Source organism: Carcharodon carcharias, chromosome 10 (assembly GCF_017639515.1).
Source record: "Carcharodon carcharias isolate sCarCar2 chromosome 10, sCarCar2.pri, whole genome shotgun sequence".
NCBI classification, from domain to species: Eukaryota; Metazoa; Chordata; class Chondrichthyes; order Lamniformes; family Lamnidae; genus Carcharodon; species Carcharodon carcharias.
The window spans coordinates 96,100,391-96,116,903 of record NC_054476.1 but is presented as its reverse complement, the minus strand read 5'-3'; the positions used below and the strand labels follow the sequence as shown (position 1 = coordinate 96,116,903).

Sequence of the window (16,513 nt, the reverse complement as noted above, 5' to 3'; positions counted from 1 at the left end):
GACAAAAAAGGAGGCTGGAGATGAGAGGTAACTGGGAAGTACAGCAGGGGTGAGTTTTTTAACCAGTGATTAAAGTATATACTGTTTAGATTATACCGTGTTATAAAGGACAGATAAAAGCTTGTCAGAAGGAAGAAGTGGGTCAAACCGTAAATTTGAATTAACCATACCAGGGGTTGAACTGGGATTTTCATCAAATTAATGCAAAGCAAGATGAAGTGTTTGAAATCTTCAAATTGTTCAGTATTCTTGTTAACCTTAAATGACTAATTAGATTAAGGATAGCATATTTGAAAGGGAGGGGAACAATACCTAAGGAGAGGTAACTATGAGTCATAAGGCTGCTGGGTTGGGAAGACATAACCTCGGTCAACACTCCAATGCAGTACCGGGAGAGAGCTCATTATTTAAGCTGCTTATCTGAGGGCCTGAGTGTGTTTGAGCTTTACACTGTATATAACCCTGTGCTGTACCTGTCCTGGGAGTGTTTGATGGGGACAGTGCAGAGGGAGCTTTACTCTGTATCAAACCTATGCTGTTACTTTTCCTAGTTTTTTTAAATATAGGGCTTAAAAACTCACTGCAATCTCAATCATTAAACATACCACTTGCTCCAGGTACTCTGTCTTCCTGCTGCATTTCCCCAGGATTAGTAACTCTTAGAACAGTCGCTGTAAAGGAACACTGCACTTATATAATCACCTTTTACAATATCTAGCCTTGTTCCAAAGTGCTTTACAGTCAATGAAACACTTCTGAAGGGTATTCACTGCTTTAACATAGGTAATAGTAATACAGTTCATTCGGGTGATTTACTGGCAGGAGATTATGGAGGCCTGTTAGGAGCTACAGGATGGTCCATTGAACAGTAGAGCACCATGGCACCTAGGTTATCCATATGTAATGCTGACTGCAACCCATTCATTACAAACCACCACAAAATGAACGTTTGCGGCTGAGTTCACAGCGAACCAGGAGTCAGATTTAGTCCAAGATTGAAAGACATTTGGGATTCAGCAGTGTCATGGCATTCAAACTGTGTCTTCACTCCAAGGCATGTATGTAACAGGCAAATTCAATCAGACCATTGAAATACCCAGACTGCACACAAGAGATGAGCTCATAAAAAAATCTCTCACCAATAATTGTTACCGTGTTTCCATCTTGATGCATCATTTTAAATCCTCTCCCCATGCCACTTCCCCCAAACCAGCCTCATCACTGTGGGTGAGGGGCAGGGTGACCAGCCTCACCACTGTGGGCGAGGGGCAGGGTGACCAGCCTCACCACTGTGGGCGAGGGGCAGGGTGACCAGCCTCACCACTGTGGGCGAGGGGCAGGGTGACCGGCCTCACCACTGTGGGCGAGGGGCAGGGTGACCGGCCTCACCACTGTGGGCGAGGGGCAGGGTGACCGGCCTCACCACTGTGGGCGAGGGGCAGGGTGACCGGCCTCACCACTGTGGGCGAGGGGCAGGGTGACCGGCCTCACCACTGTGGGCGAGGGGCAGGGTGACCGGCCTCACCACTGTGGGCGAGGGGCAGGGTGACCGGCCTCACCACTGTGGGCGAGGGGCAGGGTGACCGGCCTCACCACTGTGGGCGAGGGGCAGGGTGACCGGCCTCACCACTGTGGGCGAGGGGCAGGGTGACCAGCCTCACCACTGTGGGCGAGGGGCAGGGTGACCAGCCTCACCACTGTGGGCGAGGGGCAGGGTGACCAGCCTCACCACTGTGGGCGAGGGGCAGGGTGACCAGCCTCACCACTGTGGGCGAGGGGCAGGGTGACCAGCCTTACCACTGTGGGCGAGGGGCAGGGTGACCAGCCTCTCAATGTGGGCCAGGGGCAGGGTGACCTGTGCATTAGCATGGTTTTTTCATCTTTGGATTTCAACAAAATACACATATACATGACACAAACTGAATATGCATAGTTTATTTAAATATTTCATGCTAAATATTTACAAGTAAAATGAAAATACATAAAATGGCTTTAAAAAGAATACCTAAAATAAATCTATGCCTCAAGAAATAGGAGAAAGTGCGGAGAGTTAATTTCATTGATGGCTCTGTATATAGCTGGGAGGTACTGAAGATCTGATCCCTGTGCAATGAGCAACAGCCTCACACTAGAACAGACAGCACCATTAACACCAACAGCTGGTAGTAACAGTCAGTCCACAGGCTTCATCTGAATACCCAGATTGAGGAATGTTTCTACGTTCCTAACGACTGATTTCGCTAATATGGCAGTACTGATAACCAAAGGAGTTTGATTCCTCTGATGGCCTGGTTAAAGCGATGTAGTAGATGGGCTGTTGCCACACGCCAAAAGCATCATTATGGCTGTAATTCCTGGCTGATGTGCTCAACAGCAGATTTCAGCAGAGTCCTTTTGGTTGTGGTAACCAACCACCCAATGTGCTGAAACCATCACCCATATGTTAGGCATAAAGAAATTAACACAATGTGATTATGAGTACCGTGGAAATGTGGGGGACTTTCAAGTAACTATTAGGAGAATAGGATCGATGGGGACAGACAGGTAGCGTTTGGGGAATAAGATCGAGGAGGACAGATGGCTCATGTTTGGGAATAGAAGTGAGGTGATTTGACGGCTACTGTTTGGGGAATCGGATTGAGGAGGGCAGACTGGTAGTGTTTGTACAATAAGATCGAGGAGGGCAGACTGGTACTGTCTGTACAACAAGATTGAGGAGAACAGACTGGTAGTGTTTGTACAATAAGATCGAGGAGGACAGACTGGTACTGTTTGGGGAATAAGATCGAGGAGGACAGACCGCTAGTATTTGGGGAATAAGATCAAGGAGGACAGACTGCTAGTTTTTGGGGAATAAGATCGAGCAGGACACACTGCTAGTATTTGGGGAATAAGATCAAGGAGGACAGACTGCTAGCGTTTGGGGAATAAGATCGAGGAGGACAGACGGCTCGTGTTTGAACTATAAGACTGAGGAAGATAGACGGGTAGTGCTTGGAGAATAAGATCGAGGAAGATAGTTGTTAGCGTCATCAGGCTCAGGTCATTTCCTCCCAGTTTGTTACATTCTGGTAACACAATCTAAGAGAAATGGGTGTCATTGAGCCTGATGTGGTCCAGCAGAAAGGACACAACTCCAATTACAGGTGCCAGTTGTTCCTCCGAGAGATCTTCCTGACCCCAACCTGATTCAGAGAGCATACTGAGGCAAGACATGGGTTGGGCAGACACCTGCAAGTGGAAGTATTTCAGTAATGGTAACAATACTTATTGCAGCATCCCAGTGCTTTAACCTGTCGAAGTCTGACCTGTGTTGAGAAGCAATGTCCAAGCTCCAGGCAGCAATCTCAAATCAACAGTCAAACAACTGACAAGGCACATTTCCTATGCTCCTTCTGAATGAAGAGTGTGGAGTGGGGAACACAGTGGGGACCAGTCTGTGCAGAGCAGGACTCAAAAATTGCCGAGTACTTACAACAAAGCAACAAACTTGGTTAGGTAAGCCAAGGGCTTGGTTGTCTGACACTGAAGCACCATCAATTGTATAGTGGCTGTTCCTAGTTGTGCAACATCTGGTTTATTGCATTTTTCTTTGGTTCAGCATTTTACTGGAGTTTACGAGTCATTTTGCATTGCTCCATTTAGACTTGAGGGAAGAACATCATTATTTTTTTCATACTTGTACAGTATCTTGATCAGTTGTCTGCAGGTCACCTTCCCTAGGTTGTACTGAAATGGCACTCTGGTCTGGACCTCAGATAATGGCAGAGACCAGCATCATGACTCCGATCCCACTGAACAGCAGCAACATCTGATACACTGAGTTCCTGAAACACACAAAGATCAAAAATGCGGGTACTGCAAAGGGAATCGCTGAAGAATACAAGTGCAGTGCGTGTAATTCCCTGCCTATCAGAAATCCACTTCTTTTCCCAGAATCATTTACTGCTTTGATAGCTGATGCACAGAAATCTGTGGCTGAAAACAAGGTAGTAGGCCTCAGGACAGAGTCTCTGGCTTGACTTATTTGAGTACAGAGGATGATTTATGTGCAGCACATGCACCATGCAGCAAAAGCACAAAATAAGTAAATTCTCAGGTTAATTCTGCAGGGGTTAGGAAAAAGCATGGTGATCAAAGAAAACTTTGGTATGTTGGGCTCTGTAACAGTGATGACATTCCCAAAATGGAATACACTAGTTGCAAAGCACTTTGGGAAATTCAGAGGAGAGGATGAGAAGCAACATAAATGTAAGTCTTAATCTGAGGACTCTCCGCACATTCACAAACAAGCAGAAGACTGGGACACACTAAAGATCACTTTAAGGTTTCTACGTATTCTAAACCCTCACAGAGATGTGTAATAATGCAAATACATTTACCAACTGCAGAAAGGCAAGAGTAGACAAACAGAAAGCAAAGCTTTTCCAACATTCTTCAAAAAACAATCTTTGTGCTTCTGGTGATAAATCAGGACCAAACATGTTAGGTACAGATAGATAGCATAAAGCATAAAATTCCTCATTACTGCCTACATCAAACATTCCTAAGGACAGGTACAGCACAGGGTTAGATATAGAGTAAAGCTCCCTCTACACTGTCTCCATCAAAACTCCCAGGATGGGTACAGCACAGAGTTAGATGCAGAGTAAAGCTCCCTCTACACTGTTCCCATCAAACACTTCCAGGACAGGTCCAGCACAGGGTTAAATACAGAGTAAAGCTCCCTCTACACTGTCCCCATCAAACACTCCCAGGACAGGTACAGCACTAGTTAGCTGTAACCAACTTACATCGACACAGCACGTTCATGATGTCAGGATGTCCCAAAGTGCTTTACAGTATTATGTAACTTTGAAATTTAGTTACTATTGTGAAAAACATAGCAATCAAATTGCTTCAGTCAAGTCTCACAAACAGCAGTGATAAACAAACAGATAATTACTCAATGATGCTGGCTGGGGGATAATTATTGCCCTGGGCCCTTGAGGAACATAGCTTAACCCCAATACAAAAGCAAAGTTCTGCAGATCCAGGAAGTCTGAAACAAAACAAAAAATAGTGGAAATACTGAGTGGGTCTGGCAACATCAGTGGACAGAGAAACAGAGTTAACATTTAAGATCAATTACTTTTTGTTAGAGCAGTTATGACAAAAGATCAACCTTAAACATGGACTGTTTCTTTCTCCACAGATGCTGACAGAACTGCTGAATATTTCCACCATTTTCTGCTTTTATTACTTAACTGCAGTCATTGAAGAGTAGACCTTATTGTATCACATTTATATTGTTCCACTTTTCACATCTACCTCAGAAAGTTGCCAGCTTAAGCCCAATTAGGGGCAGTTTTGCACTGTGGATGTACTGCTGCCTTAAACTAAGTTGAGACTACAACACAGTGGCACGAGCCTTTCATTTGAAACAGAAAGTATCAGATAGGTTTTTACAGCCAATGTTTTATACAGAAAGTTGTATAGGAATATGAAAGGAGGCAGGAGAGGCAGAATGTGAAGTACTGCTGTTTATGATTGAGTGTACCTCACTCTATATGGAATCGGACCAGGAGAATGTGAAGACCCCTTAACTGTTACTTGGGTCTTCAAACAACATTCTTCATCCTTTGATACCAGATAACCGTTGAATGGTTTTTGCCCAGAAGGACACTCTACACGTATTTTGGTCATAGCTGTTCTGACATCCAGCTGTTCTGGACCACATTCTAGGAGATGACTCAGATCTCGAGCTGAGTTCATTGCTTGCTGGGCCTGTCAACAGGTGAGGTTTCCCATTACAAGCAGGCTAGTACAAACTATTGAAGTACAACAAAGATGTGACAGAAATACATATGAACACACCGCAGTCAAGTCATGAGGTGTTCAGCTTCTGCCTGAAACTGGGGAAATACCAAATAATTAGGACCTGTTCTTGGAGACTCAGTGAGCACCTTTAATTCCCTGCAAAGAAACCAAGTCAGTGGCCATGAAGTACAACAATCCTTACCAACATTCCCACTAGTAAACATGACCTTTTCCTCCAACCTGTCCAGAGCAAAACCAATCTGCTTCAACTCTGTCCTCCATCACTCGTAGTGTAAAAGTGCAGTTATACCACACGGCTGGGATGGCTCAACACTCCCCTCCCATGTAAGCACAATGGAGTCAAGCATTAAGCACTAGCATTATAAAACTGTTAACACCAGGATGTGAAGGTCTTCAAACTTATATCATCTCTCTGATGAGCGGGAAGGTCTGGGTTTTACTTCATCTCTCTGCCCAACATTTCCAGAAACAACAGAGACACTATATGGAGCCTCTGACAGGAATGATTACTTACCACACATCCTTTTCCTGAAGGAGGTCAGGTACCACAGAAACCAGAGCAATGTACAGAAATCCTCCTGAAGTGAATGGTAAAATCCAAGCTACGCTGTCCCCTGTAAAAAGAGCTCGATGCATGAGAATTATAAAGACAGGCTACTGAGTTCCTGAGACACACCTTATATATGAACGTGTCACAGAATATAGAACTACCTGTGTGCGGCAAATGACAGGGAGGGGCTTGGTGGTGGTGGGAGTGGGGGGGGTCAGGTGAGCTGGCCAGACACAGAGGGGACATGTTGGCTGGCCATGGGGGAGCGTCAGAGAGAGAGAGGGGGAGGGTGGGCGGGCCATGGGGGAGCATCAGAGAGAGAGGGGGGGAGGGTGGGCGGGCCATGGGGGAGGGTCAGGGAGAGAGGGGGTGGGCAGGTGGACCGTGGGGGAGGGTCAGGAAGAGAGGGGGTGGGCGGGCGGACCGTGGGGGAGCGACAGGGTGAGAGGGGGTGCGCGGGCGGGCTGTGGGGGAGCGTCAGGAAGAGAGGGGGTGGGTGGGCCGAGGGGGAGCATCAGAAAAGGGGGGGGGTGGGCTGCAGGGGGTTAGTCAGAAAGGGAGGGGGCGGGACCATCAGAGAGGGAGGGGGCAGGCCAACAGGTGTCAGACAGCTACAGGGGATGGGGGATGTCAGAGAGAGAGGGGGTGGGCTGCAGGAGGGCAAGTCAGAGAGGGAGGGGGTAGGCTGATGGGGTGGGGCACCAGAGAGGGAGTGGGCAGGCTGGGGAGGGCAGAGGGGGAGGGGGAAGGCCAGGAGGGCATCAGAGAGGGAGAGGGAAGGGGGCTGTCAGAGAGGGGTGGGGTTCAGAGAGGGAAGGAGCAGGCAGGCGGGCCAGGGGTGGCATCAGCGAGGGAAGGTGTGGACCGGTGTTGGTCAGAGTGTGGTGGGCTAGAGAGGGGAGAGCAGAGGTGTGTTTTGGTGGTGAGGTGGGGGATGCAGTGCATAAGAATGAGAGCGTGGGGCAGAGATAGGAGTTCACAACGTGGGGAAGAATTGGCCTCTACACAGTGGAATGGCAAGTGAGACACAAAGCCAGAGAAAGTAGGTAATGGAGAATGTGAAAAAGAGAGAACTCAAAGGGGGAAGGGAGAGAACCCAAGACAGAGGCGTGGGGGGAGGGAATGTTGAGGGCAGAAGTGTTGAGCGGAGGGAGCATTGCGTGGTGGGGGTGAGGGTTGATGAGAAGGGGAGAGAACCTAGAGAGGGAAGGGGAAGGTGAGGACCCAGACATAGAGGGGGTGGGGGAAGGTGAGCAGAGGGAGAGGGAGAGGGGAGATGGAGTATGGGGTGGATTCAGTCAGAGAGAGGAGGTGGGGGAAAGTGAGGACTCAGAGGGGCTGAGGAAGGTGAGGAACCAGAGAGAGAGGGGCTGGGGTAAGGGCAAGACCCAATGAGAGAGAGAGGGGGAGGATCCAGACAGAGTATGTGGGGGAAGGTGAAGGCTTAGGGGAAGATGAAGATTCAGAGAGGACTCAGAGAGGGGATGGGGGGAGGACCCAGAGGGGGGTGGGGCAAAAGGAAGGCCCAGAGAGAGAGAGTGGACAGTCGGGGAAGCGGGCAGGACTCAGAGAGAGAGGGCGTGGGGGATGGTGTAGACCCAGAGAGGGGGTGAAGGAAGCGAAAGGTCCAGAGGGGTGGGGGAAGGGGAGAGAACTGAGGGGAATTTGGTGGGGGAGGGCTGGTGGTGTGGACTGGGGCAGAGAGAACCCAGAGGGAGGGGGTATGTGAAAGTGACAGAACCCAGAAGAACTTCGTTTGGGATAGGGGAGGGGAGGGGAGGGAACCCAGAGTGGGATGCGTTGATGGGGGTTGGGAGTTCCCAAAGGGAGTGGGGAAAACAGAAAAAGACAGGAATATAGAGAGCGGGTACTTGAGCAGGGGAAGATGGGGCGAGTGAAAAATGGAGAGAGCAGACTGAGTGCACAGCTCTACATTGGGTCCTGTTCAAGACTCAAACAAAATGAGAAATAATGGGGCTCTCTCTCGCTTTCCTCCCCACCGCATTGCCAAGTTTCTCATTTACATTAAGCAGATTAAACAGTACCTGCCCCTTCTGGAGACTGTGCACACATGGCAAAGCAGGCCCCCAGCACTCCTCCAAACGCAGTTGTCAGCTGCATTTTTGCTGCACTCCATCTATCAAATCCTGCCCTGAGCAGGATGGCAAAATCTCCGACCTATGGGTTAAACAGTGAAGTAGTCAGTCAGGCCAAGTTCACTCAGATTAATTTTTCCAGAGGGAATCCAAAATTCTGGCTTTAAATCTTTACCAAGGGAAATTCATCTCTGGACAAAACAATAAGATGCAAGAAAAACATTAGGCAGGAGATTTCTGTGGTTTAAAAGTGTTACGATCCCAGCTGATGTTACTTCTGAACAAGCCTGATCCCAGGGTGGAACCTGGCTTGATAGGTCATGACTTTTACTTTTTGTTTAGACATGTGGAGGGTGGCTACTGAACAGAGTCATAGGAGTCTGCTGATAAGCTTTTAACAAATAAGAATAAAACATTTATTAAACAAGAAAAGATTAACTATATTACAATACCCCTTCATCCACAATTATACTTTTACAGATGATACAGATTTGTAAGGATAACACAAATTACAAAAACTGTCTAATACTCTAATGTTCACAATAAGTACACGGTTCATGTAAACCAATAGGTGACCTGTGGTCAGACAGACCACACACTGAAACCAAGTGACAGATCGCACCCCAAACAGATGCTACGGATCTGTCATCAACTTCCCCACTTGTCACAACACGAGCCAACCGGTCTCAGTGAATTCTGTCTTTCACACGAGGGTTTCCAATCTCCACTCTTGAAGAACTCACTTTGGAATCGTCGCTCAAATGCCTTCCACAAGGGTCCACCTCCAGGGTTTCGAACTCTCCTTCCAGTGTTCCTCTCCCTTAGATTGCCACATGCATTCAAGCTTTCTTCCACACACACTCTCTCTGACTCAGCCATGCTAACAGTACGCCACTGCTTCACATATTCATAGTAAAGAGTTTCAGACTTTCAGTTGTCTCCTTGGAACTTCTGGCTTTTTGTATGCCTATATCGCTTTAAATTTGCATCCTGCAGCTTTCTTCCCTTTAAGCTTGAAGCCTTCCTCTCCGCTCCTTACTTTCACTTCCACAGAACAGGACCTTCTCCAGATTCCTGTCCTTGTCTTTTGACTAGACTGTCCTCTTGGATCTTCCCTGTTCCCAATTTGGGAACTTCTTTAGTTTCTAGAACCAGCTTCTGCAGTTTCCTATACTGTCCAGCCTCTCTTGGCAGCTGGCTTCAACTTTAGTTTGGGACTTGCTACCTGTCCAGCCTTTCTGGAGTTCTGGCTTCAACAGAACTCAAACTGAGGTGAAACTGCTTTTCTAGTTTTATGTGCGCACACGTGTATGTGTAGGACCTCCCTCTCCGGAACCCTGTTGCTAGGCAACAGCACAGTTTTTTTAAACCTTGTTTTAACTTTCTTAAACCATTATCTCCCTCTCCCCCAACTGATAACACAGCTCTCCACTTCAAGGGTCATAAAACTCATTAGAAATGCAGGTCTACATTGTGTTTTAGACCTGCTGTCTCCACTCAAAAATGAAACTAGATCCCAGGTTTCACCTTTTAACCCACAAGTAGAAAAAAGTATAAATTGAACTTAAACTTAAAGATATGCCTTATTTCTAACACCCACAAATATAAATATAGCTTACTTAAATTATCTTGGTTTCCTAACAAAAGGAATGCCTGTTTCAGAAATGTAAATCACTGCTTCACCTGGAAACATGTACTTCCAACTGCATTCACTCCTCACAATGCACTCTCCTCTAAATTGGGGAGACCAAATGCCTTGCGAAACACCTCTGCTCAGTTCACAAGAATGACCCTGAGCTTCAGGTGGCTTTTCATTTTAATTCACCATCTGGCTCTGATGCTGACCCCTCTGTTCTCAGCCTATTGCAGTGTTCCAATGTTGCTCAGCGCAAGCTCGAGGAATCTTTTGACTAGGCACTTTACAACCTTCTGCACTCAACATTCAAGTTCAGCCCTTCCCATTTTGTCTCACTTTCTTTGCACGTTTCGGTCTTAACCTGGTTTTTCTTTTGGACAGCAGCTGTGTATCATTCTGCTTTTCACACCTCCTCTGGCCACATCTTTTGTTTCTTTACCTGTCCCATTACTACTCCCTTTATTTCCACCAACTCTTTAGTCATTTAACATCTTCCACCTTCCCTTTTGTTTTTTTCCACCCTCTCTCCCTTTCACCTCCTTAAACCTATTACATTTCAACAATTTTCTGATCTGATGAAAGAGTTAATGTTTCATAGCTGGCTTCCTCTATACAGATTCTGCATAACTTGCTGTGTATTTGGAACATTTTCTATTTTCAGTTCCAACATGCACTGCTTTTGAATTTATTTCTTAATGCCAGTTTGAGTCAGGTCACTACACTAGTATTATGGCCTGCATTTTCCATCTCCAGCTCAAAATGACTGGATAAGTCAAGAGTGCTTATAATAGCTGGCGACTAAGGGTAGCAGAAGTATTTTTATATTCAGTCATGGAATCTGAGCCTCACTGACAAATTCAGCATTTGTTGATCATCCCATTTGTCCTTGGGAAGGTAGTGGTGAGCAGCTTTTCTGTACAGCTACAGTCCATGTAGAAAATGTACATCCATGGTGCTGTTAAGAAGGCAGTTCCAGAACTTTGACCCAACAACGATGAAGGAACAGTGATATAATTTCAAATCAGGATGGTACGCAACTTGGAGGGGAACTCTCAGGTGTTCTTGCCTATCTGTCGCCCATGTCCTAGGTCAGAGTTTTGGAAACTACTGTTGAAGTTGTCATGGCAGATTGTTGCTGTGCATCTTGTAGATGGTACACACTGCAGCCATGATGTGCCAATGATGGAGTGAGTGAACGTGTAAGTAATAAATGGAATGCCAATTAAATGGGCTTTGTCCTGGATGTCATCGAGCTTCTTGAGTGTTGTTGGAACCACACTCATACAGGCAAGTGGAGAATATTGCATCACACTCCTGACTTGTGCCTTGTAGATGGTGGACAGACTCTGGGAGTCAGGTGGTGAGTCATTTGCCACAGAATTCCTAGTCTCTGACCTGCTGTTATAGCCACAGTATTTATAGGCTGGTCCAGTTATGTTTCTGGTCAATGTCACCCCTCAAGATGTTGACAGTGGGGATTCAGCAATGGTAATGCCATTGAATAACAAGGGGAGATGGTTAGATTCTCTCTTGTTGGAGATGGTCATTGCCTGGCACTTGTGTGAATGTTACTTGTGTTACAGACAGGGTTGGGTGAGAACTGAAACCCTTGTACCCTTTTCCCTTAAAGTGTAATCAGTGTTGTTGGAAAGGAAGATGTGTGTGTTTCTTAGCCCCTGGAGTGTGTGGTCACTTTAAATAACAGCAGCAAGCTTTTGTGGGTTTAAATAAAGAGGATTATTTATTCGCGCATTCACACTGAAAATCTAAAGGCTACATCACTCGTACACACACGAGAAAGATACAGTTCAAGAGAATAATGCACTTTTACAAGTTGTAAACAAAAGAAGAGTTTGGTTCATTGTAGGAAAACAGTAGCTGTGAACCCGATGGGTATTTTAGGTGGTTTCAATAACTAGTTGGATATCAGGGATTATTGTAGGATTCCCTCCAAGAGATGGATGCTCGGCAGGTCGTGACATTAATCATTTGTAATTTCTTCTTACCAGATCATAAAGTTTCTTTACAGGTGGGCTTGGAATATGAATCAGGCTGGGAGATTATTTAAATGCAACATTCTCCAATTTTAAAAGGTGTGGATCTACTGCCTTTTCTGCTGTTGATGTCTTGCAGCCCGTGCTGCACAGACAGCTCGAGTTTTTCTCTGGGTCCTGAGATAAATATAATTTGTTATCTGAAGACAGTTTTGGTTATATGATCAACTTCTGTTGTCCACATAATGGTTTGGAACCTGGATAATTGATACACGAGGGGTGTGGGGGTGGGGGAAATATAACCCATCAACATATCAGCTACAATTAGGTCATTGACCTTATTTGACATTCCACCCTCATGGCTCTGACACATCCACAGCCATTGTTTGTTAGATCTCTTCCATTGAGCTGGTAAGGATGGTCCCTTTGCACTTGAGAACCCCATTTGCATTTGAGAACTTTTCAGAGGCACTTTCAGACAGAGTTAATCCTTTGTCTGTGCAGAAAATGCAAAAGGCACCTGACCCTTTGCAGCCAGCTTAACAGTCTTGTTAGTGCCCATTTTCAAATAAAAGATGGTTCCAGAAAATTATATACTGAGTGTAATCCACGTTTGAAGATATGAATAGGGCATACCTTCACTAGGCAAGATACTTGCTACTCATCAGCTCAAGTCCGGAATACTGTCCTGGTCTGGCTGCATGAGGGCATGGACTGCTTCATGAACAGAGAATTTGCTAATGGAAGTAGACTCTGCAATTATCAACAAACATCCCCACTTCTGACGGCGAAATGATCATTGAAGAAGCAGCCAAAGATGCTTGCACCTAGAACACTACCCCGAGGAATTCATGCATCAATTTTCTAAGATGACCTCCAACAGCCAAGCCATCTTATTTTGAACAATGTATGTATCACTCCAGCCACTGGAGAGTTTTCCTCAATTCCCATTGACAGCAAATTTTCTAGGGCTCCTTGATGCCACACTTGGTTAAATGCTGTCTTGATGGCCGTCACTCTCATCTCACATTTGGAATTCAGCTTTTAGTCCACACTTCTACCAAGACTATAACGCAGTCTGGATCTAAGTGTTCCTGGCAGATCACAAACTGAGAATCAATGAGTAAATGCTACTGAAGGGATGAGATCTGTCCTGCTTTTTGTGGACAGGACACACCTGGGCAATTTTCCACATTGTTGGGTAGATGCCAGTGTTGCAGCAGCAGTAGTGGAGCAGCTTGGCTAGGGGTGCAGCCTGTTCTAGAGCAGAAGTCTTCAGCATTACAGATGTGATGTTGTCAGGATCCCCAGACTTTGCAAGGTCCAGTGCGCTCAGCTATTCCTTGATCGCGTGAAGCAAGACTCTGAGGTGGAACATCATTTGGCACTTCTGGCTGAAGATGGTTACAAATGCTTTGACCTTCTTGTTTGCGCTGATGTGCTGGGTTCCAGGATTATTGAGAATGGGAATACTCATGAAGCCTCCTTCAACCCATTACATGGTTAATTATTCACTACCATTCTCAGGACTGCAGAAGTTTGGTCTGATCTGTTGGCTGAGTGATTGCTTAGCACTGTCTATAGCAAGCTGCTTCTGTGTTTAGCATGCATTTAGTTATGTCTTGTAGCTTCACCAGGTTGGTACTTCATTTTTAGCTACATCTGATGCTGCTGTTTGCATGCTGTCCTAAGGTTACAGATTGGGATGGGAGTACAATTCTACTGCTTTTGAAGGCCCACTGGCTGCCCGGTTTTGAGTTGCTAGATCTGTTCCGAATCCATCTCATTTAGCGCAATGTAGTGTTGCAAAACACTTTGGGGGTGTGTTTCCACAAACTGTAGTTGCTCCTACCTATGCTGCCATGGACAGATGCATCTGCGACATGTAGATTGGGGAGAATGAGATCAAATGGGTGTTTTTCTTGTGTTAATTCTCTCACCATCTGCCATGGGCTCAGTTTGGCAGATATGTCCTTCAGGACTCGGCCAACTCAGTCAGGAGTGGTGCTACTAGACCACTCAGAGACGTTGATGTCTTCCACCCAGAGTATACTCAGAATCCTTGTTACGAGAAGTGCTTCTTCCAAGTGGTGTTGAACATGGAAGAATACTGATTCATCAGCTAAGAGGAAGCAGTAGGTGGTATCAGCAGGAGGTTTCCCTGAGTCCGGAGTCAATGTTGAGGACTCAGAGGGCAACTCCCACCGGACTGTATACTGCTGTGCTGCCACCTCTGGTGGGTCTGCCCTGCCAGTGGGACAGGGGGTACCCAAAAGTGATGATGTAGGAATCTGGGACATTGACTGGAGGGTATGATTATGAAGACGTGCCTGAGGGGAAAACAGTGCTGGAGAGCAACAGGTAACAGTGATGGACCAGACGGAGGTATTAGAAAGTCTGGTTGTACATAAAGTTGACAAGTCAGTAGGACCAGATAGGTTGCATCCAAGGATGCTGAGCGAAGTAAGAGTGGAAATTGCACTGGTTCAGGCTATAATCTTCCAATCCTCCTTAGATGTGGGGGTGGTGCCAGAGGACTGGAGAATTGCAAATGTTACATCCTTGTTCAAAAATGGGTGTAAGGATAAGACAAATTTATTAGAATTCTTTGGGGATGTATTAAGCAGGGTGGATAACAGGGAACTAGTAGAAATAGTGTATTTAGATTTCCAAAAAGGCATTTGATAAGGTGTCACACAAAAGGTTACTGCACAAGATAAGAGCTCATGGTGTTGGGGGTGATATATTAGCATGGATAGTGTTGGGATAAATGGATCATTTTTATGCTGGCAAACTGTAATGAGTGGAGTGTTACAGGGATCAGTGCAGGGGCCTGAGCTATTTACTATCTATATCAATGACTTGGATAAAGTGACCAGATTTGCCAGATGATACAAAGAAGGGTAGGAAAGCAAGTTGTGAGGAGGATACAAAGAGTCTGCAACAGGATAAGGGATAGGTTAAGTGAGTGGGCAAAAATTTGGCAGATGGAGTATAACATGGGAAAATGTGAGGTTGTCCACTTTGGCAGGAAGAATAGAAAAGCAGAAAATTATTGAATGGAGGGAAACTGCAGAATGCTGCAGCACAGAGGGATCTAAGTGTCCTCATACATGAATCACTAAAAGTTAGCATGCAGGTACAGCAAGTAATTAGGAAGGCAAATGGAATGTTGTCCTTTATTGTAAGGGGGGTGGAATATAAAGTTAGGCAAGTCTTACTACAACTGTACAGGACATTGGTGAGACTAGATTACTGTGTACAGAATTGGTCTTCTAACTTATGATCTTACACCAATTTAAGGCGATTGGGAAAAGAAGCAATGGTGATATGAGAAAAGTTTTTTACACAGCGAGCTGTTAGGATCTAGAATGCATTGCCTGAGTGTGGTGGAGGCAGACAATTGCTTTCAAGAGGGAATTGGAAAAGCACCTGAAGAGAAAAGAAATGCAGGGCTAAGGGGAAAGGGCAGGGGGGTGGGACTAGCTGTGTTACTCTTGCACAGAGCCAGCACAGACAATGAATTGAATGGCCTCCTTCTGTGCTGTAACCATTCTATGAGTCTATGAGCAAGACTACGGCAGCTTTATGCTTAACTATGTATGCTATGGGGATGTCTGCCCTCCTTGCCATCTGCCCATCCAAAAGAGGTATTTCTGTTGGAAGAGAAGAGGAAGGGGGGAAATGGCAGTGCCCTGTACTAAGGAAACATTTTTTAAAAAGGAGGTTTGAAAGGGTCAATTATTCACATGAAGTATGAGCTCACTCACCTCATGTGGAACTTCATGGAGGAGGATGGCCAGGGTTGTTGTGAGTCCAACCTGCAGGATAAGACAGGTTACATGTCAACAATGGAACTGACCTAGCAGACAGCCTTAGACATAGTAATGACTTGTACTGGATAATGCAACTGTAAGAAGCATATCTCTAGCACTCTGCCATCACTGCAGAGATGGCTGAAGGAAACCATGATAAAGAGATAGTAAAATCAATTTAACTATATCCATTTGTAGAAAAAAAGCAGCCCAGGCACCATTCAAAAATATTAACTACCAGGGTGTGGGAAAAAAAAGCCCCGATAAAATCAGTTACATTCCAAAAACAAGCACACATGCAGGATGTCTCACCTCGAAGAACTTCTTTTGCTCCACTCACTTCTTTCAACTAAAAGGTGTTGCTATGGGAATCTGTATGGGTCCTTGGTGTGTCTGCCTTTTTATGGGATGTGAGAAACATTCTTTGTTCCAGTGCTACTCAGGCTCCCTCCCTCACTTCTTTTTTCTGGTACCTTAATGACTGCATCAAGGGTCCCAGTAATTTCTATTTGCTATGAGCGGCTGCTTTTAAGATTGGTAAGGCAGCTTTGCATGTGCACCTTTGAAGGGAACATTGTTTCTGCAAGGCCTGTTTGTTTCTT

At 45.8% G+C, this 16,513-nt stretch overlaps 1 protein-coding gene across 2 annotated transcripts in view; it reads right to left on the bottom strand.

Moving 5' to 3' along the window:
- Positions 1-1,920: 1,920 nt before the first annotated feature.
- The window catches only part of slc39a13 (solute carrier family 39 member 13), a 73,175-nt gene continuing 58,582 nt past the window's right edge, over positions 1,921-16,513 (bottom strand). For both annotated transcript variants that reach the window (XM_041197644.1, XM_041197645.1), the window contains 4 exons: positions 15,867-15,917; positions 8,416-8,548; positions 6,335-6,434; positions 1,921-3,827 (listed from right to left, as the gene is read on the bottom strand). In XM_041197644.1, coding sequence (XP_041053578.1) covers positions 3,755-3,827; positions 6,335-6,434; positions 8,416-8,548; positions 15,867-15,917 — 357 coding nt within the window. In that variant the 3' untranslated portion in view covers positions 1,921-3,754. The remainder of the gene's footprint in view (positions 3,828-6,334; positions 6,435-8,415; positions 8,549-15,866; positions 15,918-16,513) is intronic.